Consider the following 22,238-nt stretch of genomic DNA (forward strand, 5'->3'; position numbering starts at 1 on the left):
TCTGAGGTTAGAATAAATCAGTTTGGGATTACATGATGTATCCCTATTTATATTAAGAGTACTTTAAATGAAGAAATCTGAAATGTAGCAGGGATTTGTGTAGCGAACAGAAGGACGATGTGTAACAGTTTGTGTGGGCTTGACCTATGTGACAGAGGGTAATGGTCCCTGTGTGCTTTGTAGAGGTTGTCAGTTTACATGTGTTATACAGACAGCTTGCAGGGTTTAGAGAATGTGACCTTTTCCTTATCCAGAGGCAGGTTTCTCAGCTGTTCCTCAGCTATTTCTTAGAGTCCATGGTTTTGTGCTATCCCAAAAGGGAAGGTCCTGCTCAATTCCAGCTCCTTAAGGTTGCTTATAAGGTATTAATTAGCTCACTGCTTCTGATGGCAAATTACTTAGCTCTGAAGACGTGATACAGATGGAAAAGAGGAGAAGTTTGAGTCAAACCGAGTGAAATCTTGTCACCACCTCCCTGTGGCATCTCCTCTGTTAGGATGCTACTTCTCAGACCTGCTTCCCACGTGCAACCGATAGTAACGGTGTCCTTTTCATCCCTTTTTGTTCATTCCCTGGGCCCGAGAGGGTCAGAACCTAGGAGTTAGCACCTTTCAGCAGCGCTGCATTCCCTTCAGACAGAGGGGATGGAAATGAGGTCCCTCTTGCAGACAAAATATCATCTGTGGAAAATGTGTCTGAGCTTTAATTGCAAAAAGCTGTGTGATGCGCAAGATGACACTGGATTTGGCACCGCTTTCACAGCAATGTTAAGCAAGGAAAAGCATCTGGGAATGGAAATATTTTTAGAGTGTTTCTGTAAACAGCAAAAAAAGAGCAGTAATTAAAGCAAGGCCAGCAGCGAGGGCTGCAGGCTGCTACGCTGCGAGAAGCCAGCCAAGGAGGGCCAGAGCGAGAAGGCTCTTTCTTTGATGGAGACACCCAGACCAATTTAATGCGTTTCATTTGTTTTGTCTTATTATTCTTGACTCTCAAATTGAATTAGTTCTTATCTCAGCAGAACCGCGGGGCTGCACAAACAAGCCCATCCGTGCGCTGTGGGTGTCTCTGCTTGGTACCACGGGATGCGATCGCTTTGCTTTTACATCCCATGTGTGCCACCAGTCCTGTATAGCTTATGAGCACCAGATAGCCAGTGATGCCAGCCGCTTCTGCGCCGTGCTCAAGTCTCTTGGCAGCAAAGGACTTCTGGTTCCCATTACCCGTAGTGGTCTGGAACATACCCATGGTGACTGAGGCAACAGCGTGTGCCAACCCCTCCATCATCGTGTGCAATCACGAATGGGGGGCTCAGATGGGGTTATTAGTCCTGAAGAGTATGTTCACTAGAAATAAGATATATAAAATGCTTTTGGAAGGTCTGCTGTGTCCAACCTTACGGGATGTCAGTCTCCTTAAATTCTGTATGATAAAGACTTCAGTTCTTTGCACTCTGCTGTCTTTTAGAGAATGTTAAAAGTTGTCTTTTAGAGGTATGCAAGAAGGCCAGTTATTTAGACTACAAATGCATACAAATAACTGCATACCAGGAGGTTATTTTAGACATGAGTTGCATTGACTCATTAAACGTCAACCCAGTACTTTTCCCATATGAAGGAATGTTTTGGCAGGCGTTAGCATTGTTTTACTTCTTTTTTAGAAAAGCACTCCAACAAGCACATTATTAATGGTATTTTTTCATATATGCCATTAAATGCTTTAATATAGCAGAATATTTTAAAATGACCACCCATTACTGCGAAAGCTTGAGTGCTCTAACTCTGACCTGTAACTTTTGGGGAACATCAAGTATTTCTGTTGTTTCCTTCCAAATGGATTAAAGGAAACACTGTCAGCACAACTAACATAAACTGCTTGCGTTGGGTACAACAATACTTTGACCCTATTAAGTTGCTCCTATTCCCCCAAGTGTTGTTTAGTTAGAGGCATACAATGGGAAGTTGGGGTTTGGAAGCTTGAAGTGAGAGAACTCCTCAGCATTGAGTCAAGGCATGTTTATTGCTGAAAAAGAAAAGAGAATTTAATACACAGTTTTGCCTTTTATTTTCCTCCTGTGCCAAATATTTGGGTTTCACTAATGTACAAGAGAGGTTGAATCAAATTACTTGCAGTGGTTTATGTATAGAAAACACTCTTTCGAATACTCAGACCAGGTTCTGGTGCAGCCCAAGTAATGCAACACATTAGTACCCACAGCCACCCGCTCATCCGCATCCTGGGCACGGCTGCTCCACAGACCCACTTCACCTTAGGGCATGGAGACCTTGCTAAAAGCAGGAACTTCTCCTAGCACGTGCTTTCCAGCTCGCCTGCTTCGCCAAACTGTCGAGGTTGTCAAGGGCACCACGGTTACCTGAAGGGTTCGCTTGTGGAGAGATGGTTTCCATTAGGGATATTTTTAACCTTCTCGCAAGATTCCTCGCAGTCAGCACATTGGTTTATTCTGGAGTCTGAAAAATAGGTCAGAAACGTGTGAGACCACAGCTCCTTGTACTTGTGCTTATGAAAACCAGGTCCGAGTTTCCATCGCAGACCTTGGCTGGATTTTAGCCGTGTCGCACCCACCCAGCTTTGGTGTGCGGCATGCGGTGCCTTTCCTGCCCATTTGTGTCTCCTGAGAGGAAGAACCAACTTTAAAGGCCAATTTCCCAACCCCATGGGGACACCTCTCTTTGAAGCATGTTGGAGATGCTCGCTGATTAAGGAGTAGTTAGGCTAACTCGGGAGACACGCAGTGGTTTAGAAGGAGACTTATCCCTTTGGAGCTATGTAATTACCCCAAGATGATTTATCTGCCAGTGTCCATGAATCCTCCTCCAGATTTATTTTCTAGCTTTGTTTCTAGCTCAGATTTCTCTTAGATACACCAAGGTCAGTGATCCTGGATAGCTGCTGCCTGGTAAAAATGAGTAGGCAAAGCCCTCCCCGCTTGCTGGCTGCAAGATGCACGCATCTCTGGTTAAACATCATGCTTTTATCACTTGTCCTGCAGAGAAGGGCCAGATTATAAGATCAGAGGAGGGAGGAGAAGGCTATTTTAAGGCTGATTAATGATAGCAAGCTTGTAAAGAACAGGACAGTCCACATATTCGGTCATGAGATCTGTTTTCTGCCGTAGCCTAGGCAAAACCTTCTGTTTTCTGACTTGAGAATCTTTCTGGGCAGGAAAGCTCCTTGCGCAAGGGCCACACAGAAACGGTGCAGCGTGGCCAGGAACACCAGTTGGGAATCTCAATTCCCAATGCAGCCTCCTTGGAGGATGAAATCGCAGCTCACACCAGCCTTTCTTCAGCTCAGCGACTGCTGGTTAAAGCATCACTTACTTGCAGTGTGGACGAGCCATAGGACATGTGCCTTAAGTGTCATGTAGAAATCTCCTAGTCAAAGCACTGAGCTGGGGGGCTTGAAATTCAGACATGCAGGATGCTGCCTAAAACCTTTTTCCTTAAATGCTCCCATAAGAATTCATGGTACCCACTGCCCTGCGTAATCAGGGTCTTTTGCACAACAGAGCCAGCAATTTCATGCTCCTTATCATTTTGTTACAGGAAAACCTGAATACACCCCAGTGCAACTCTCTCTGAGCAGAATGAAGCTACACTTGCTGTGGCATTGCACCTGCAGTGCCTCTGTGAACAAAACGAGACTTCCAGCGACAGCGCAGCACAAGAAGCCCCCTCATTGAGATGGGCACCCTTCGGGGAGGGATGATGCTTGCTAGAAGCATGATGGGCAGCAGCTTCCCTTCCTGCAACACGCTGTGGAGCTGATCTTACCGGGTGCTGCTCTTCACAGCCTATCCCTTTTCCTTGTAGCTGTGAACTCGTGTGCCCTGAACAACGGTGGCTGTGAGCACGACTGCGTGCAGGTGACGCTGGCACAGCACCGGTGCCAGTGCCGGCACAACTACCAGCTACGGGAGGATGGCAAGCGCTGTGTCTGTGAGTCCCTTTGAGCACACAAGGGGAGATGGGGAGGCAGGGATCTGCTTGGGCCCAGGGGAGCTGAGCTGGGGGAATGGGAGCACTCCCTTACATGCTCAGATGTCCAAGAGATCAGACTTGGGTCTTTATCTCCAATAAAAAAAAAGCATGTTATTGTGTTATGGACTTATTCTGCAGCTTATTCTGAAAGGCTGGGAAGAGATTAAGGAGCCATCCAAAATGACTTGGTATGAAGGCACATGCTCCTGAGAAAGTGATGGAACAGCAGCAGGATGGGATCATCTCCCTGTGCTTGCAGACAGCTTTCTGGCTGACCTGCTCCCGGCTGAAGGAGGGAGAGAAGCTGAAGGGGATGTAGAGCAGAAGTTTAATCTTATTATTCCTAGCAATTGGCATTCAAGAAGCAGGAGGGGGAAAATCTTTAGCTGTGAAGTTGCTAAGGGAGAAGGGAAAACTGGAGTATTAAAAACACAGCCGTCAGTAGGGTTTTGTAGCATCTGTCCAGGTCCTGGCACAGGTCAGAGGTTGGCAAACCTCTTGCTAGGAGCACTCCAAGCAAATTTGCCTAGCCCTTGCTCTATAATCCCTAGAGGCGCATGCCCATGCCAAGCTTCTGCTGGAACGGTTTTGCTCAGATTAGTGCCTGGGTTTTGCAGGATCTCACACTGTGTAAATCCTCCTCCCCGGGTGGAGCAGCAACCAGAGTGCAGTAGCAGAGATTTTCTGTCTGCTCTTTCACAGACTTCATTGCTAGGGACAACTGCTTGATGCTCTGTTCTGCCATAAGCATCATGCCAACAAGAGCTTGGCATGAACTGAGCCTGCCTCTGCTTTGACCTGCAGTGAGGAACCCCTGCAGCGACAGGAACGGGGGCTGCATGCACCGGTGCCACAACCACCGCGGGACACCGCGCTGCGAGTGCCACCCTGGCTACCGGCTGGCTCCCGATGGCAAGGCCTGTGAAGGTGAGCCCCTGGCAGAGCTTTCTTGGGGAAAACCAACTGTGTCCCATGGCGTGCAGCAATGCCCCATCAGACTAACTGCTGGTGTTTGTGGATGTAATGGAGCGATGCACAAGCCTTCCGAAGGGGTGGCATGAAAGCACTCGGTGTCTGGCCAACAGCCCTGCTTGAGTCGTCTGGAACACTTAAGTTCTGTGTGATCCAAGTTCTTAGGAAGATTTACTGTAATTCCGAGCTCTTAACTCCGTTTCTTTGTTAGTCTGACCCCAGGGGAGCACTCAGGGTGCAAGAAACTGGTGAAAAACTTGAGGATAGAAACAAGTGTCCCTTTGAAAGACTGTTCATGGCTCAACCTGCTTTGCTGACTGCTCATCTCTCGCAGATGTGAATGAATGCCTGGCTGGACTGGCCATGTGTGCGCACCAGTGTCTCAACACCCGGGGCTCCTTCAAGTGTACCTGTAACCCAGGCTACGAGCTGGGGGCTGATGGCAGGCAATGCTACCGTGAGTACTGCACGCAGACCCCATCCGGGGGGACGGGAGGTGGGTTTGCTCCTGCAGGCAAGTGCTTGTGCACTGTCCTTGGGAACTGGTGGGACCAAGTTAGAGCAATCGGTATTGAAGACTTTCACAAGCAGACCTGGGGCTGGTCACCCTCCCACCAGGATAAAACACTTGGTCTGATCTCTACAGTTACTGTGAAGCTACTTTAGCTGGTTTAGGCAAATGATTTGGAGCTATTTGGCTCCAAAGAGGCCAAGTTTTGCTCCTGGGGACTTTGCTGGATGAGTTCAGTGAGCTGCAGATGTGTCGCTGAAGGAGGAATTGAGCTAGTGAAGTGATCACATCTGCTCCCATCAGGAGGAGAAATAAACACTATTATTGCAAGAGCCAGCCAGACTGTTCATGCATCTTTGGTCAGCTAAGACACATCAGCAGCGATAGCACAGAGTGGGGCTGTCGGCATTCAGCGCACGGAGAGAACCACCATGGCACAGCTTCCGGTTCTGACATGCGCAGATCCATTGGGAAGCATCAAACTCCCCTTTTTCCATCCTCCTTGGGTCTGAACACTCTAAAAAACCTCACAAACATCCTTGAAGGCAGAAACTCTTTTCCTGGCATTGAGGATTGAGTCGAAGCTTCATGGTACAAGTTGCTTTTAGTTTAAGAAAGCTTAATTAACCAGACAAGTTTACAGAAAGCCTGCCAAGCTGAGATGATCTATGGCTGCTGTTGATGTTTGTGCCTGCCATTTTTTGACATGTAACTCACATTGCTAGCTGTAGGCATCTGGATGTTTCCATAGTTAGCTCTTTTCTGCTGCTCCCATTCCTAGCTGGCATCAGAACAGCTCTGTATGTACAAAGGCTGAGCCAACTTTTGGTTGGCAGCACATCCTGCAGCTTGTCAGGAATGGCAGCAGCTTTGTCTGCAGTCTGCTTCATCTCAGAGATTGTCCAGAGCCTGTCCCTAAAGGGCTACATGGGGCCTTGCCTGGGATCCCTCCATGTATTTTTATACATCACTTCCCAGCCCAGCAAATCTGCCTTCATCCTTCCCCGCTGCAGATCTCTGCTCCTCAGCAGGGCTGCGCTGCTGTGGATGCCAGCTCCAGCTGATGTACACAGATGTGCAGCACAGCCCTAACCTGTGTCTTTTCCAGGGATAGAAATGGAGATTGTGAACAGTTGTGAAGCCAACAACGGGGGCTGCTCCCATAGCTGCCACCACACCAGCTCCGGCCCGGTCTGTACCTGTAACTTTGGCTATCGGCTCGAAGAGGACCAGAAGACATGCACTGGTAAGGCAAGGGAAAAGGTCCATATCTTGTTTCTACAAGCAATGATGAGGATCTCTAGCTTAACTGCTATGTGTATGTGCACTACAAACAGGCTAACAAGCCTAGAAACAGATGCAAAGAGGAGATGAGATATTGCTCTACTTAAGACCTCCTCAAACCCCAAAACCTACTCGGGCAGCAAACATTGACTTCAGAACTAGGTAGTTTTTCCCTGCTGAATCTCATCTAAGGCAGATAGAGACTTGCATCTCAGATACCTATGAGCTTAACGTCTAGAAGGGCCAATGCTCACAATGTACCATCTTGCCTGTTATCTCAAAGGAAGCAGCAGTGTAATTTGAATAAATGAGTGATGTGGAGGAGTTATTAGCTACAAGCCAAGTGTAGTTCAGCCCCATTCAGTCTGTAAAGTATGGGCTAATGGAGAGGTAAGGGTGAAATGCACCTTGAGCTCTGTGAATGCTGTAAGGTTGAGGCACGCACTTTATACTGCATCATTCTGTGCTTGTTGGAGCAATAACCTAGTTGGAAACCCACTGTAGTGCTCACAACCCAGACATTTCCTGCACTGCTGTGTGAGGCTGGGGTGTACTCCTGTGCCTCAGACTTGTTCACCAAAGCTGCGTACCCATCCAAAGGTGACATAGCTCTGCAGGTTAGCTGCAGGGTCTGTGCATTGAGGCACTTATACCTGAAGACCTCTCTTTCCATAAGACCAGCAAGCAGGAGGTTGCTACCAAATAAGTGTTCAGTGATGCAAAACAGTACTTACACTTTTCCATGCAGTGTGGAGGTGCAGTTCATATTACTCCAGAGATCCTGAATTCAGTTCTTAGCTCAGTACCACCATCCTTCTGCACTTTTCCAGGAGCATGTTAGTCCAGGGCATCTGTTTGGAACAAAAACTCCTTAGCAGGCTGCCATGGGCACACGCAGAGGGGTTTTATTGTGCAAAGGGGGTGATTCCTCTCCCAAAGGAGTCTGCTCTAAAAGAACATTATTCCTTTGCACACTACAAAGCCCAGTAATCTTTCTGTAGCCCAGCACCTCCTTGGTGCAGCCTCCTCCAGTGGTAGGGGGATGCTTCAAACCCCTTTACTACATGGGCACCACAGTAATTCCACTTCACAGTGGACAAATGGAGTCCCATAAATACAAGGGGCTTGAAGGAGCTGCAGGAGCTCTGCTTGCTCCAGGTTATCTAGATCCATCTTTCAGAGACTTCACTCTGAGGCAGTCTGAAGGAACCCCACAGTTCTCCACCACCTCTGAACTAGACATCACTGTTTGTAACAGGGTAAATCAGAAAGCAAGAGCAAGTTGGAATCCCCCCCTGTCTGTAAGCACACAAGCCTCAATCTCAATCACCTTTGACTTCTCACAGGCCTCTGGGATTCGGGATTCCTCCTTTGGCTGGGGAGCACAGTGCAGAGGAGATCTGCTAACATAAAGCTCACTCATGTCAAGAGGGGAACAAGAACACTGGTCAGCATTTGGCAGTCAGATGAGGAAAAGCTCAGCACGTGCTCGTCACAGAGCAGCTTTAACAAGCACTGTCACCACTGCAAAGCTAGATGGGTACTAACATCCAGCACCCTCTGGTTTTTATTTAGATGTCAATGAATGTGACAGCGGTTCTCACTGTTGTCAGCAAGACTGTTACAACTACCCTGGAGGCTACGAGTGTGCCTGCTATGCTGGGTACCGGCTGGGCACGGACGGCTGTGGGTGTGATGGTAAGCAGAAGCACCTAGCAGGACTCCTGCAAGTGAGCAGCAATGCTGCAGTTCAGCCTTGCAGCATGGCAAGGGACATGCATGGAATGGGTTCCTCTAATTCTGGTTCTATTTTCATCAGTTTAAGGTTAAGGCAACTCAGCTATTCCAACCCACCCGGCACAACTGAAGGGTAGGAGTGGGGCTTTAGAACACCCCAAATTCAAATTGGGATAACTCAAAGGGGGTTGGTCCAGGTCTGACTTCATTAATTCACAGAAATCACTTCATGTTCAACCCCAGAGGCCTACATTGCCCACAGTTTTCACCCAGGAGATGCAGGGAAATTGAAGTGCCTGTATAAAGTACAGCTGGGACAGTGACTAACACAAGCTTTTAATAAAGAGAGCAGGAAATGGTCCTACCTGGTTGGGAGCAGGCAGGTATTTCTTCCAGTTTCTCAGCAGAAAGGAGAGCTCTTCCTCCTATTGAGTTATTCTCCCTAGCAGAGCTCTCCAATACCATTTCACAGGTGAAAACCCAGGTTTAGCCACCCATTTTTACTCAATCAGTGACAGATGGGAACTGAAACCCTGGCCCCCTGAATCTCAGGTGGTCTCACTCAATTTTTAGGGTTAGATGACTTCATATAACTAGCAGAGAGGATTCCACCAGCCTATTGCTGATCTGTGGGCAGAAACATACACAGGCTCCTGTCTTGTATGTTGCCTCCTATTACACTGGAATACTCACTGGTTTTAGATGTGGATGAGTGCTCTGCAAACAATGGGGGATGTGAACACACGTGCCAGAACCAGCCAGGGTCCTTCCAGTGCAGCTGCAAGATCGGATACAAGCTACATGAAGACCGAAGGAGCTGCATCTGTAAGTGCATCCCGGCACTGCTGCACCTCCCAAAGCAGCACAGGGGGTTGTAGCACAGCTCCACTTACAGTAGCCTGCAGCGATGACTCCACAGTACCAAAAGAACCCAAACCCTTTCCTCAGTCACTGGCACTGACACATTTTCTATGTAAAAAATAATAGGTTCTATTTTTAAGTATCTTTATCCCACCACCACACTGCTACCCACCTTACTCACTTAGCAGGGCAGCAAACCCCTCAGCAGCAGCACCCAGGCTCCTGCGAGGGCTTTCTGAGGTCTGCACCCAGAAGAACAACATCCAGCATCCCCCTGCTGCAGCAAATGCAGGACCCTTACCCAGCCCATGGCTTTTATAGGCCCTGCCCTGGCTCCCAAGTGTGCCTGGGCTTAGCTTGATTGCCTGGCTTTTAACCCTTGCCTGCCCTGCAAGGGAAGGAAACCCTTCTCTCTGTGTGACAGATACACTATCTAAAAGGCAAACCAAGCTGAGAAGCGATGCGGATGCATTAAGGGATGGGCACTCTTGTTTAACGTTCCAGGTACCTGAAAACTCAAGGAATCCGAGTGGCTGTGGTCAGAAGTGTGTCAAGGTTAAGAGCAAAGCATCTCCCATGGATTTGGAGCACATTTAGCTGGCCCATGCCCATTCTAGCCCAAAGAAACGATTAAGCAAGTTGCAAACACTTTAGAGATGTGGAGAAATCCATGGTGCAAACCAGGCCAAATCAGATGCACCAGCCCTGTGTAAACGTTTCTGGTTCCCCTTTCCAGCTGCAGAGGCTCTGTCCTACTATTGGTCCTTTAGAGATCTTTTCCCACTGACACTGTGATCTCTGTGACTGCTTCCCCAGCTATAGAGGACACGGTGGAAGCTCTGGATGGTCGGCGCCCCGTTATCCGCCCAATCCCTCACGTCGCAATCCTGCGGGATGAATTCACCCAGCTCTTCAATGATGACTATGAGGAAGAGGAGGAAGAGATGGAAGCAAGAGGAGAGCACACCCTTACAGAAAAATTTGGTGGGCATTTTGTAGCAGCAGTAAATGGCATGCTTGGCTTGGCAGTCCAGACTAAACCACGCGTGTTGGGTTTGTGGGTGTTTGGTGAAGACACAAACGTATTGAGTGGCTTTTCTATATACCCAGAACCTGTGCTGTAGCACAGAAGCATTTAGCTTTGCACATAGAATAGTTTGGGTTGGAAAGGATCTTATAATCATCCAGTTCCAACCCCCTGCCATGGCAGGGACACCACACACTAAACCATGGGGTTTCTCTGCCCAGACTCCCCAAGATGAAGCTCAGGGCAGGCTTTTCACCGCAGCACCTCTCATTGCAGTCTGCCTGGAGCACACGTTCGGCCCCGACTGCAGCCTGACCTGTGAGGACTGCCAGAACGGAGCCACATGCAACGCAGAGGAGAGCGGCTGCGAGTGCCCGGCGGGCTGGACCGGCATCCTCTGCAACCAGAGTGCGTGATGCGGGGCGAGAACGCGGCTCTCATCCCTGCTCCGGGATGCACGGAGGTGGCGGCCGGGCCTCCCCTCACCTCATCTCTCTCTCGCCCCAGCTTGCCCAGCCGGCACCTTCGGGGTGAACTGCAGCCTGTCCTGCCGCTGCCAGAACGGGGGCTCCTGCGACCCCAGCACCGGCGCCTGCCGCTGCCCGCCCGGCGTGGCCGGGGAGCTGTGCCAGGATGGTGAGTGCATGGCCCCCTTCAGCCGCAGCGCTCGGTGGTGCGGGTTGTCCCACCCCCTGCACCGAGGCAGGACGGTGCCCTGAAATCAAGCACAAGTTCTCTTTTCTCCATAAACCACATAATAGCCGCATGCCTGAGCTGCCAGTCACAGGTGATGCTGCCCAGCCTGCAGAGCTGCTCTGTTCCTGTTTCTCTCGACGTGTTAGTAGAACGTTTGCTGCCATTTGATAAATGTCTCTTACAACCATCTCGACACCACTCTTTGATGTTAATCTCTGAAGCATTAACATGTTTTCCACAGAGCATCTTACTTCTTAGTCCCTTTTTAGATGTTCACTGAAAACATCTTTTGTTGAGCCATCCCGGTGTGAGTGGCTCTAATGCATCCCTGCTCCATCTGACTCAGTGTAAGGGAGAATGTAATTTTAACAAGGGAATGGTGGTAAACAATATTCTTCACCCACAAAACAGTGCTCCAGGTAGCGTACCCTGTCTCTGCACTGGAAGACCTCTGCAGTCCCTCTTTGCTGCTCAGCAATGACCCTGGGCAGCCATCTGTAGTTTCCGCATGTTCAGTGGCAGACACACAAAAGAATGTCAAAAAATAGGTGTTCATCTGAAGAAAACCCAAGGCATTGAAAGGCGACAATAGTTACCTAAAGTACCCAAGGAGGTGTCAGTCGCTGTTGGCATTTGTTTCTTGTTCCCAAAGAGTTAAAATCTGGGGGGCATAAGCTAAAACCAGAGTGAGACAGTAAGAGACAGAGACAAAATGATTTCAGACAATTGGCCAGGAGCATATGGGAACCATTACTGAAGGAGGAGACCAAAGCAGAATGCAAATGAATGCAAGAGATACCCTGACCTTTCCTTTTGTAGGAAGGAGGTGAAGGAGGGGTACAGAGTCAAAACAGGAAGGTAAGCTGAATATAAACACTGCAGAACTGGTCTGTTGTGCCAGGGTGGCATTTCCTCTGCTCGAAGTGCCTGCTCTTCTTGTCCTACGGGAGGAGGCACGTGCTGCCTGGCCAGATGCTGGCCGGAGCTTTCTGCTGACACAGCCTGTCTGCCATGTGCTTCTAATAGTAAGACCTTTAGCATAACAGAGAAAGAATAATAATTTTATTCCCTTAATAGTGCAAATATCACAGTTATTTACCAATAGGAGCAGCCTATGAGTTATTCTCACATATGGAAATCTTGACTGCTCAGAGCCCTGCAGGGCTCTGTCACCCCATGGCCGGTGTCACCCCTTCAAGCTGGGTATGGAGCTCATGGGTGCCCTGAAGGCACCTCATCTGGCTGGAGAGTGGCAGCAAATGAAATGCACTCTCTGCAAGGACAGGAATGCCACAGCTGAAGCAATCTGATTTTGAGCTGATGCAGGGAATCCGATTGCTCTTCCCTTTATTTTTATTGCATATTGACACAAGCACATTCCTGCTTGGAAAACAAGGCATCCTTCTCGACAGTGCAGCCTTTGCCAGGGTTCATATCTGATGTTATACACCTTTGACTTGGGTACATTTTTCCTTTGGTCTGCCAGAAATGAAACAACAGGCTGAAATTGGCTCATCTTCCCCCAAATCTCTCCCTATTACTAGGGTGCCCTAAAGGATTTTATGGGAAGCAATGCAGGAAAAAGTGCAACTGCGCCAACCGGGGTCGTTGCCATCGGATTTATGGGGCCTGTCTGTGTGATCCTGGCTTATACGGACGGTACTGCCACTTGGGTATGCTTGTCCTCACTTTTTTCATTATATCTATATATCTGTATCTCTCTATATATCTATATCTAGATATATATCTATATAAATCTATCTATAGATATATCTATCTATATGTATATATCTATATAGATAGATATCTATCTATATAAATCTATCTATAGATATATCTATCTATATAGAGCTATATCTCTCTCTCTATATGATTATATATAAGTATATGAGATTAAATGGGTACTATCCCTGGGACGAGGGAGGCAGGGCGGCGAGGTCTCTGTCCCTGCCTTGTGCCATTTGCCCTCACTGACCGGCTCCTTCCCGCTCCATCAGCGTGCCCGAAGTGGGCGTTCGGCGCCGGCTGCTCGGAGGAGTGCCGCTGCGTGCAGGAGCACACGCAGGACTGTGACCGGAGGGACGGCTCCTGCCAATGCAAACCTGGCTACCGCGGCAAGCGCTGCGAGACCCGTGAGTTGCCCAGAAGCATTCACAGAGCATCCCCCCCCTTTCTCCTCCCACGTCCTCTTTTCCCGTGGCTAGTTTTCAGTGGGAAAAGTGCAGCTCGCTTTCTGCCCTCTTCAAACTGTCTCAGCTCTCATTGCTTAGCTTAGGGAAACAACTTGCTATCAGACCCAGTCATGTTCATTCAGTTAGCGCACAGAACCTGCGTAGCTGGGTGGGAATGGCTGTAGATGTGGGTGCTGGACCTCATCCATACATTTATCAATTCGGGAGGGTGCTGGTCAGTGCCCATCACAAACTGCTCTTCCAGGGTCAACCAAGTAATGCCAGATGTTCTTGCTTTGTACTTCTGACTGTTAACAGAATGTGACCCTGGCTATTACGGGGATGGCTGCAAGAAGAAATGTAGCTGCTCTCCAGAAGTGTCTTGTGACCATGTCACTGGGGAGTGCCTGAAGGAGTGTCCTCAAGGCTACCACGGGGAAAACTGTGAGCAAGGTAAGGCAGGGGCTCTAAATGTGCTGGAAACAATTCCTCACACATGAAGGGCCAGTTGACAGTACAAGTGACTAAACTGCACATCTTGCTCAAGCTTGGAGGGAGCAGCTTTTCAGAATCAGGGAAATAGCTGGGGTGTCAAAGACCTTGGCTTTCTTGAAACAAAGGTGTTTTGTGTGAACCTAAAGGCACTGAGTGGTCGGCACAAGGAGGTGAATAAAAAACATCAACACAGCTCTTGGGAAATAATACCTTGTGCCAGGCTCAGAGCTGATCACTGACTGAAAAACCAACATCCTCCTCTTGTGAGGTTGTTTCCTTCTGCATCCCTCTTCAACCGGTTGGATTCAACAGAAGATGCACAAAGATAGACTCCACACCTGAAGACAGGCTGCATTAAGGTGGTCAGCATCAGAATCTTGATTCGAGCATCCCAGGAGTTTCTGCACTAAGTTATGGTTCACCCAGCCCTCCATCCACACCCAACCCAGAAGTTGCAGCTATTAACCTCCTTAAGCTGCTGGCACACCATTGACTCACATAACAACTGATAGGACATAGTGGGTCTATTGGTCAGAACAAAACCTGCAGCTGGTCACAGATGGCTCAAATGCAAGCAAGTGCTCACAGAGAGGAATAGCACTAGCAGGAGGGATGAGAGCTGCGTTTATGGGCCTTGTGCCCCCTTGCAGGGGTCCCGGCAGCCCAGACTCCCCCATGGTGGGATGCTGCTGCCCCCGGAGCCGCGGCGCCTGGTCTGGCTGGGCACGTTTGGTCGGGGTATTTTTAAAGAGCCTAAGAAAGGAGCTTGAGCCCGCAGGGGGGAGTCACAGGAAATAACACAAATATTTGTATAGAAATAGTAGGCTCTTGGCTGTTGTTCGGGTCTGGAAATTATTAAAGGGTGAAGACAAACATCTGCCATCAATTAGCAAAGAGGAGGAATAACAAAAACTCCACTGTGTCGCTTGAACTCCACGCGCTGGGCTGCTTTTCCGCCGTGATTTGTGGGCGCTGGTGTGCTTGCATCTGCCGAAGCCTTCCGAAACCTTGGCTGCAGTGAACAGAAAGGAGCATGGAGCTCCTTTGGGAGACTCAAAGAGGATTTAAGGCCCTCAGTCTGTGCGTAATTAGCTGGCTGCTGGCGGGGTACAAAGGGCAAAGTAAGGTTTTTGGTATCGGCAGCACCACCCTGGCTTTTGGAGCAGGGAGAAGAAGCATTCGATCCTCCTGTGGATGAGGATGCTCCTTCTTTATTGCTTTACACCAATATACCTCCTGCAAACCTTGCTGCTTCTTAAAAGCCTGGCTTCCAGATTCTGGAGGCATTCATAAAAAGCCCTCAGAGCATCTTCTAAAAGTCAAGGGATGGTACAAGTTGAGGGGCTGCAGACCTGCACCTCAGCACGTGGAGAGCAGAGTGGCTCAAGTCACTGTTTATGGGACGCAGAGTGAAGGCACATCCTTCCTGAGCCATTTGCCTCAGCGCCTGCAGGGTGCTGCGGCTGCTGCCCAGTTAATTTGCCATATCCACAGACTGGAGACCAGTCTGGATCGAGCTGTTGGGCTCAGGGCAGTGGGGTGGCAGGTTTGGGGCTGGAGGTGATCGCTGTGGCGCACGGAGCGGTCGCATCCAACCCCATGCGCAGTGTGCAGAGCAGCCTGGGCGCCTCTCCCGGCTGGGCTCTCCCTCCCGGAGCCGGAGGAGCCGGTCCCTGGCATCCTGCCCCGGGAAGCGCGGCTCTCACACGGCTCTTCCCCATGCAGAGTGCCCGGAGGGGCGGTTCGGGGCCGGGTGCCGCCAGTCCTGCGCCTGCGGGGGAGCGCCCTGCGAGCGGAGCACGGGGCAGTGCCGCTGCCGGCCCGGCTGGACGGGGCACGACTGCGCGCAAGGTGAGGAGGCAGCAGCAGGAGGGGCGCAGGGGAAGGGCTGAGGGGCCTGGGTGCCTTTGTCCTGTGCTAAAATGGGCCTTAAAGCCATCGATTAATCACCCAAGAACAGCCACGGCTTTTGGGGGTAAGGCATGGAACAGCCTCAGCTCTGTTGTCGTGTGAAGCACAAGTAAACGTGCAGATGGGGGTATTTTTGGTTGTTGCAGTCCTTAGCGTTAATCACAGAATCCAGCCTGGTTTGGGTTGAAGGGACCTTAAAGCTCATCCAGGCGGCAGGGACACCTTCCACTAGAGCAGGCTGCTCCAAGCCCCGTCCAACCTGGCCTTGAACTCTTCCAGGGATGGGGCAGCCACAGCTGGAAAACTATAGCATCCTCATTTAAAGACTTTGACATGATGATACAGTATTACAGAACCTGGAAGATATTACTCATATAAAGATGTCCTGTTCCTAATAGTTTGACCAAGCAATAAACCCACACATGCACAGTGCTTGCCATACATTCTGAACTGCCTATTTCCAGGCTCTGGAGCAGCTTAGGAGCAGTGGAACAAGGATTCTTGCCCCATTTTTCTCAGTTCTTAGCCTTTATGCTTCTCCTTTGCAGCTAAAAGCAGGTCTGGGAATGCTGACTAATGTCAAGCAGTGTGACAGCAGATGCAAAGACCCTTTGCCAGCAACATCATTTCCTAGAAAGGAGCCCACAAGTAGATGTGGACCTAAAATTGGCATTAAAGCAGTGGAGTGAACTCAGAATAGCACTTATGGAGGGTTCTCACGCTGTTTATAAAACAAACAAAGCGATGCTGCCCTTGCTCATAGCCAGGCCTTGCCAAACTGAAGTCCATGTTTTGATGAAGCACAGACAGCAGTGCGAAAGGGAACTCGTTTCCATGCACTAGCAAATAGCTGCTTCCCTCTTACCCCTGGCTGTGGTCCTGATGGCTGTGTCCTCTCTTTCTGCCCATGCTCCAGCTTGTCCCGAAGGTCGCTGGGGCCCAGGCTGCCAGGAGATATGTCCGGAGTGTGCAAACGGTGCCCGCTGTGATCCCACCACCGGAGCCTGCCTGTGCCTGCCTGGATACACCGGCCAGCGCTGCCAGGATGGTGAGTGCTGCGTGGGGACCCTCACACCTCAATGGGTGTCTCTTGTTGGGATGGGGCTCTTTAGGTTAAGCTGGAGTACCTGCTCTAGGGAGCAGAGCATCCCACTATCGAGCAGGCATCACTGCAATCCTCAGAGCAAGGCTTAGCATCATGCACACCCCTGTTGCCTCACACTTTGGGGCACGAGGTTCTTCCCTTGAAGCCTCTCTAGTCCTACCTCCACAGTGATAACTTCTGCATCAGCAGAAAGGGAGTAAAACCCTAAGCCCCTCATCCCATTCAGCGTGGAGCTGAGCACTGATGCTCGGAGCACACCGTGGTCCAGGCGGAGCACAGCCCTCACCGCGGTGTCCCGGCAGTTACCCCCTGTCTGCATTGACAGTGTGTCCCCCCGGATGGTTCGGCGCCGACTGCCAGCAGAGCTGCAGCTGTGGGAACGAGGGCCATTGCCATCCCGTGACGGGGACGTGCAGCTGTGCCCCTGGATGGACGGGGTACAACTGTCAGAGAGGTATGGTACCTGCTCGTGCTCCCCATCACTCCCAGCAGACGCTGTGCAGCGCCCCGCTCTCATCGGCTTCACTGGCATCTTCGTGCTGTGCCTCTGCCACAAAACTCTGAAATCCTTTAGGTTTCTCCGCCTCTGTCCTGCCAGCACCACCGGGTGCCACTTGCCTCCTGTACTGGGCTTGCTTGCAGAATGAATTCCCATCAAGCACATGCTGATGTAGCACCCGCTCTCACTGTCCCCTGGGGTTTTCTGAGGGCCAACAGGATCAGCTGTAACCAGCGGCCATAACACCCCCGGGGGAAGGCAGCGCTGTGCCCACAGCTCTGCTCACTGGGGCAGCTGGGCGAGTGGAGCGCAAGCTGTTGATGGATCAGTTCCCTCCTGTGTTTCAGCCTGTGACGTGGGTCGCTGGGGCCCCAACTGTGCCCACACCTGCAATTGCAGCAACAGCGATGGGAGCTGCAGCGCGGAGACGGGGCAGTGCTCCTGTGAGGCCGGCTACACGGGCAGCCACTGCCAGCACAGTGAGTGCTGCTGCTCCTCCACCTGAGCAGAGCTTGTGTTCCAGGGGGAGGGCATTGCATGGACAGGCCAGGAAGCTTCCAGATTTCTCCAGCATGCTCCTTGGTTCAGTCCCCAAGTCCAGTCCCCATGCCCTGTCTGTGATGCTGCCAGTTCGGTCCTGTCCTGGGGGTGGCTGGGTGGCTGGGTGTACACCTGTAAAGGTGGAGCCCCTGGTTGTTATAAAAAGCAGCTGCCAGACACTATTATTCAGAGCCCAAGACCCTGCCTTACCGTAGCTCTCCAGGGACACCAAGAATGGACAGGTTCCTCATTCCCCTTTACTTCTTGCTAGAGTGCCCGGAAGGATGGTTTGGGCTGAGCTGTCGGCACCGGTGTCAGTGTGAGAATGGGGCTGCCTGTGACCATGTCAGTGGGGCATGTACGTGCAGCCCGGGCTGGCGAGGAACCTTCTGCGAGCACCGTGAGTACCCACACTTTGCCATGCTCTCCTTGTCTGACTTCGCTATCCCATTACAGCAAAGAGAATCTCTTGGGATAGTGATGGGGAAAACCTCATGTCTGCAAGCTGCTGAGTCTCTGGGTTTAATTCTGAAGAGGAAAGGTCTAAGATAACATCAAAAAAGGCTATCATAGTGTAAGCAAGGAGTAAAAGCACAGCTTCCTTGCCTACACACACGTGGTGTATAAAGGGCTTGGAGCAGCCTCACAAAGGGGTCCCTGGCTCCCCCATTAACCTGCTCAGCCTCCTGTGGTCAGAAACTTAATGCCGTGGCTCTTCTGACCCACCACAGCTTTGTCCTGGTCCTTGAACACCTGTAATGGACATGCACCCGATATTCTGCTGGGGGGAGAGCCATTAATAGGTGGCTGTCACACTGATGCAGCATTACATCAGCCAAAAAGGCCACCAAGAGGCGTCTCCTCCACTGAGAGGTTTCCAGCTCTCTGTAAAGACATGTTGTGGGGGTTTCTCCTTTGTTTTCCCAGCCTGTCCTGATGGATTTTATGGACTGGAGTGCCAGCAAGCCTGCGACTGCCTCAACGGTGCCCGCTGCCACCATGTAACAGGGCAGTGCTACTGTGCCCCCGGATGGGATGGGCCCCGCTGCAGCCAAGGTAGGGGTCCCTGTGTCTGGGGTGGGGTGGAGTGGGGCAGGAGCAGCCCCAGCACCCTGAGGTCTGGGGGTCTGTTCCCCTGTGTGAAGTTAATTCTGTGTGGCAGGAAAGTGTCCAAAGAGAGGGGCTGGGGGGGCTGAACACGTTGTTGAATGCAGTGAGAGCTTAAGCATCCTGCAGAACAGATTCCAAACGGACAGAAGGATGTGACAGTGCTGACAAGAACAGCGTCCCTGTTTGGACATCAGCCACCTGTAGATTACAGCACCATAAAACCCAGCTTATGCAGGCACTGCACCAGTGTTGGTTCCCCTCCCAGACACGGGCATTTGGGATGGTTGGGAAGAGCCTGCCTGCTGTCATTCCTGCCCGCTAACAGCCCTGCCTGCTTCTGCTCCCATGAAGCGTGCCCGGAGAACAGGTATGGCCAGAACTGCAGCCGGACCTGCCAGTGTCTCAACAACGCGACCTGCAGCCACGTCAGCGGCCGCTGCCTCTGCGCAGCCGGCTGGATGGGACCCACGTGCCAGCAAGGTAAAACACCTCGTGGTCACTTCCCAACCCAGGCTGCTGCTTCCCCTGCCAGCGCACGGAAAAACCCGTTTCTCTGGGGGCTGGAGCTTTCAATGAGCAGGACTGCAACAAAGCAGAGGCAGTGCAATAGCAAGGGCAGACTGCAGGCGAGATCACACTTAGCTGGGCAGCCCTCCTGGCTTATTCACTGAGAGACAAGCCAAGAGGTTGCCTGCTCCAAGAGCACCAGAAACCGCAGTTTCATAGCGGCACGTAGGGAAGCAGCTTTGCCATCTGAGCATCCAGACACCAAGTCAGTGATGCCTTTAGGCTCAGCTCAGGGAAACCGCATTCATGTGCTGAGATGGCTCTATTTCTCTGCCAAGCACTGGCACTGTCTGGGGGGAGGAGAGGAGGGTGTTCTGCAGCTTAGACCAAAAGCGTTGGCTACCAAATGAGCGTCTTTTCTGGCTGCTGAACTCACCCAACCTCTTTTATTGTGGGTACTTGCCACCACCAGGGCTAAGGAGGCTCTAAAGGGATGAGGCACCAGTTCCATGTGCCATCACTGCCTTAAGCACCTGTGCTGCTTAAAACACCAAATGTCCTCATGCGGGCAGCTTGGCAGCTCAGGGGGCTCATAGGCTCCTCTCCCTGCCTCTCACTGCAAGCTCCAACCACTTCCTTTTAGAGCAGGCTGTTTGCCTTTGGAGGCGTTTTCTGACGGGGATGTTTGCCTGCTTTTCCCTCAGCGTGCCCGGCAGGTTCCTATGGGAAGAACTGCCGCCAGCGCTGCCTCTGCCGGCACGGTGGCACCTGTGACCCCGCCACGGGGCTCTGTGCTTGCCCCGCAGGGTGGACAGGGCTGGCCTGCGAGCGGGGTGAGTACCGGTGCGTTGGCATCGCTCACAAGTGGGCTCTGGCACAAACCTGCTCCGTTTTGGACCTGGTTTCCATCGGAGGCTGGGGGGGATGTGCGGTGCGCACCCACGAGCGCGGTGATGGGGCTTGCATTGAGGGCGGTGGGTGTCTGGGTGGTGTTTTACTGTGTGCCCCCCCCCAGAGTGTGCCCAGGGCCAGCACGGGCCCGACTGCCAGCAGCGCTGTGAGTGCCACCATGGAGGGCTCTGCGACCGCCGCACCGGGCTCTGCGCCTGCCAGCCCGGCTGGACCGGAGAGAGCTGCGAGAGCCGTGAGTGGGGCACGGGGGCAGGATGGGCACCGTGTGCTGCAGCAGTGCAGCATCAGAGCTGCATCACTGCCCTGGTGCTGCATCACTGCCCTGGTGCTGCATCACTGCCCTGGTGCTGCATCAGACCTGCATCACTGCCCTGGTGCTGCATCACTGCCCTGGTGCTGCATCACTGCCCTGGTGCTGCATCAGAGCTGCATTACTTTGCATCAGAGTGGAACACTGCAGAGAGGGCTTGTGGCTGCTGTGATTCCAGCTCTATGCCCTGGCTTTGCTCTCCTGAAAGCTGTCCTGAATGTGCACACAGGGGTCACACAGCAGCCTGCAATGGTGCTGGGGGTGAGGGTTAGGGTTAGGGGCAGATCCCCAGAGGCACAGCCCCCGGGCTCCAGGCAGGGACACACGGCAGGGATGACCCTTCCTCTGTCCCATTCAGTTTAAGAGTAACAAAGGATCATCTTTCCATTCCTTCTTCTACACTTTACTGATTATACAGGCCCTAAATCCCTGGGTTCAGTCTGAAGGCCCAGCAAATAATTACATCTGTCATTCGGCAGGCTGCTGTGCTCACCTTATCTTTAAATGTAACACATACCCTGGCAATCCCTTTACTATGAGGAAGTGTTGAAATGGCTATTGGCCTTGCTAAGAGGAGCAACAGCAGCTTCATCAAGTATCAGCACATCAAGAAGAGCTTCACAAGCTTCTTCCCTTTCAGGGGTCATGACACCTCAGCCTGGCATATTCCTTATAATTGCGGTGTAAAAGGCATGTCCTAATGCAGTGCTGTTGCTTGTCTGGCATAAGGGAGCTGCCCACTGCAGCTGCAGCTGCCATCAGCCTCATCAAAGGCTCTCAGTTTTCCTGCCCGGCCATGCCCCAGCTTCCAGAGGTTGCAGATGGTGTTGGTGCCAGCCAAGGGCAAGCAACCACATCCTCCCCTCGCAGTCATGTCGCACTCTTCCACAACCCAGAACCCAGCAGCGAGGTCCCTTGCAATGAGGCAGCGTTAAGCTGCTGGGTTGGGCATTACAAAGGATGGGCACTGGGAGGTTTTGGCTCCGAGTGTCCCTGTGTTTGGCCATCACACCCTGGGGGCCTTCCCTGCCTCCCCCTTCCCGCAGCTGCTTGCACTGAGCTCACCCACAGGTTCACTTTCAGCATTTCTTTCAGCATCAGTTACTTAAAAACCCACCCACAAATGCAGAAATTACACATTTGGGTTATTTTAATGCAAGAATCACCCCCTTGGCTTCCCAGAGCCGTACTGCGAACTGTGTGTGCCAATACCTGCCTAGCTGTGTGCGGGGAGCAGCCACCTCCCGCCACAGCTACATGTACAAACCCATCCCTTGCGTGGCCGAGCAGCCTGTTTGGACAGGGACTCACTGAGTTTGCTGCATTCATTCCTGAGGCAGAAGTGAAAACGAGCTTCCTGGATTCTGCTCCTGCAGTGCTCACTTCTGCCCGGTGCCGGTACTGCACACACATTGCTCTGCCGCTGCGCTACAAACCGGGTGCTTCTACAGCAGGAAAAGCAGCACACCTCAATGGTGATTCAAACACACCGTGCTGGCACCAAGCTCCCATTGGACAGTGCCAGGAATAACACTTCCAAAACCATGTAATGCAGTTGAACAGAGACTTTCACACTGAACCAGTGACCA

At 51.5% G+C, this 22,238-nt stretch overlaps 1 protein-coding gene and 2 long non-coding RNA genes across 3 annotated transcripts in view; 1 reads left to right on the forward strand and 2 right to left on the reverse strand.

The window, feature by feature from the left end:
• LOC134161579 (uncharacterized) overlaps positions 1-22,238 on the reverse strand; it is a 94,513-nt gene that overhangs the window by 55,845 nt on the left and 16,430 nt on the right. The window lies entirely within an intron of this gene.
• The window catches only part of MEGF6 (multiple EGF like domains 6), a 39,760-nt gene that overhangs the window by 10,939 nt on the left and 6,583 nt on the right, over positions 1-22,238 (forward strand). The window contains exons 3-23 of the mRNA XM_062614553.1: positions 3,834-3,959; positions 4,806-4,928; positions 5,308-5,430; positions 6,593-6,730; positions 8,344-8,466; positions 9,208-9,330; positions 10,183-10,350; positions 10,670-10,801; positions 10,901-11,029; positions 12,634-12,762; positions 13,087-13,221; positions 13,579-13,713; positions 15,481-15,606; positions 16,583-16,714; positions 17,097-17,225; positions 17,618-17,749; positions 18,082-18,210; positions 18,738-18,866; positions 19,272-19,400; positions 20,132-20,260; positions 20,443-20,571. Of these exons, the coding sequence (XP_062470537.1) occupies positions 3,834-3,959; positions 4,806-4,928; positions 5,308-5,430; positions 6,593-6,730; positions 8,344-8,466; positions 9,208-9,330; positions 10,183-10,350; positions 10,670-10,801; positions 10,901-11,029; positions 12,634-12,762; positions 13,087-13,221; positions 13,579-13,713; positions 15,481-15,606; positions 16,583-16,714; positions 17,097-17,225; positions 17,618-17,749; positions 18,082-18,210; positions 18,738-18,866; positions 19,272-19,400; positions 20,132-20,260; positions 20,443-20,571 (2,748 nt within the window). The remainder of the gene's footprint in view (positions 1-3,833; positions 3,960-4,805; positions 4,929-5,307; positions 5,431-6,592; positions 6,731-8,343; positions 8,467-9,207; positions 9,331-10,182; positions 10,351-10,669; positions 10,802-10,900; positions 11,030-12,633; positions 12,763-13,086; positions 13,222-13,578; positions 13,714-15,480; positions 15,607-16,582; positions 16,715-17,096; positions 17,226-17,617; positions 17,750-18,081; positions 18,211-18,737; positions 18,867-19,271; positions 19,401-20,131; positions 20,261-20,442; positions 20,572-22,238) is intronic.
• Positions 2,038-3,839, reverse strand: LOC134161582 (uncharacterized). Its single transcript, XR_009964035.1, has 2 exons — positions 2,796-3,839; positions 2,038-2,468 (listed from the first exon to the last, which is right to left on the reverse strand). It is a non-coding gene; the product is annotated as an uncharacterized LOC134161582 (long non-coding RNA).

The sequence above is a fragment of the Pezoporus occidentalis genome, unplaced genomic scaffold (assembly GCF_034315485.1).
Source record: "Pezoporus occidentalis ecotype Australia unplaced genomic scaffold, CSIRO_AGI_Poc_V1 ctg176, whole genome shotgun sequence".
Lineage (NCBI taxonomy): Eukaryota > Metazoa > Chordata > Aves > Psittaciformes > Psittacidae > Pezoporus > Pezoporus occidentalis.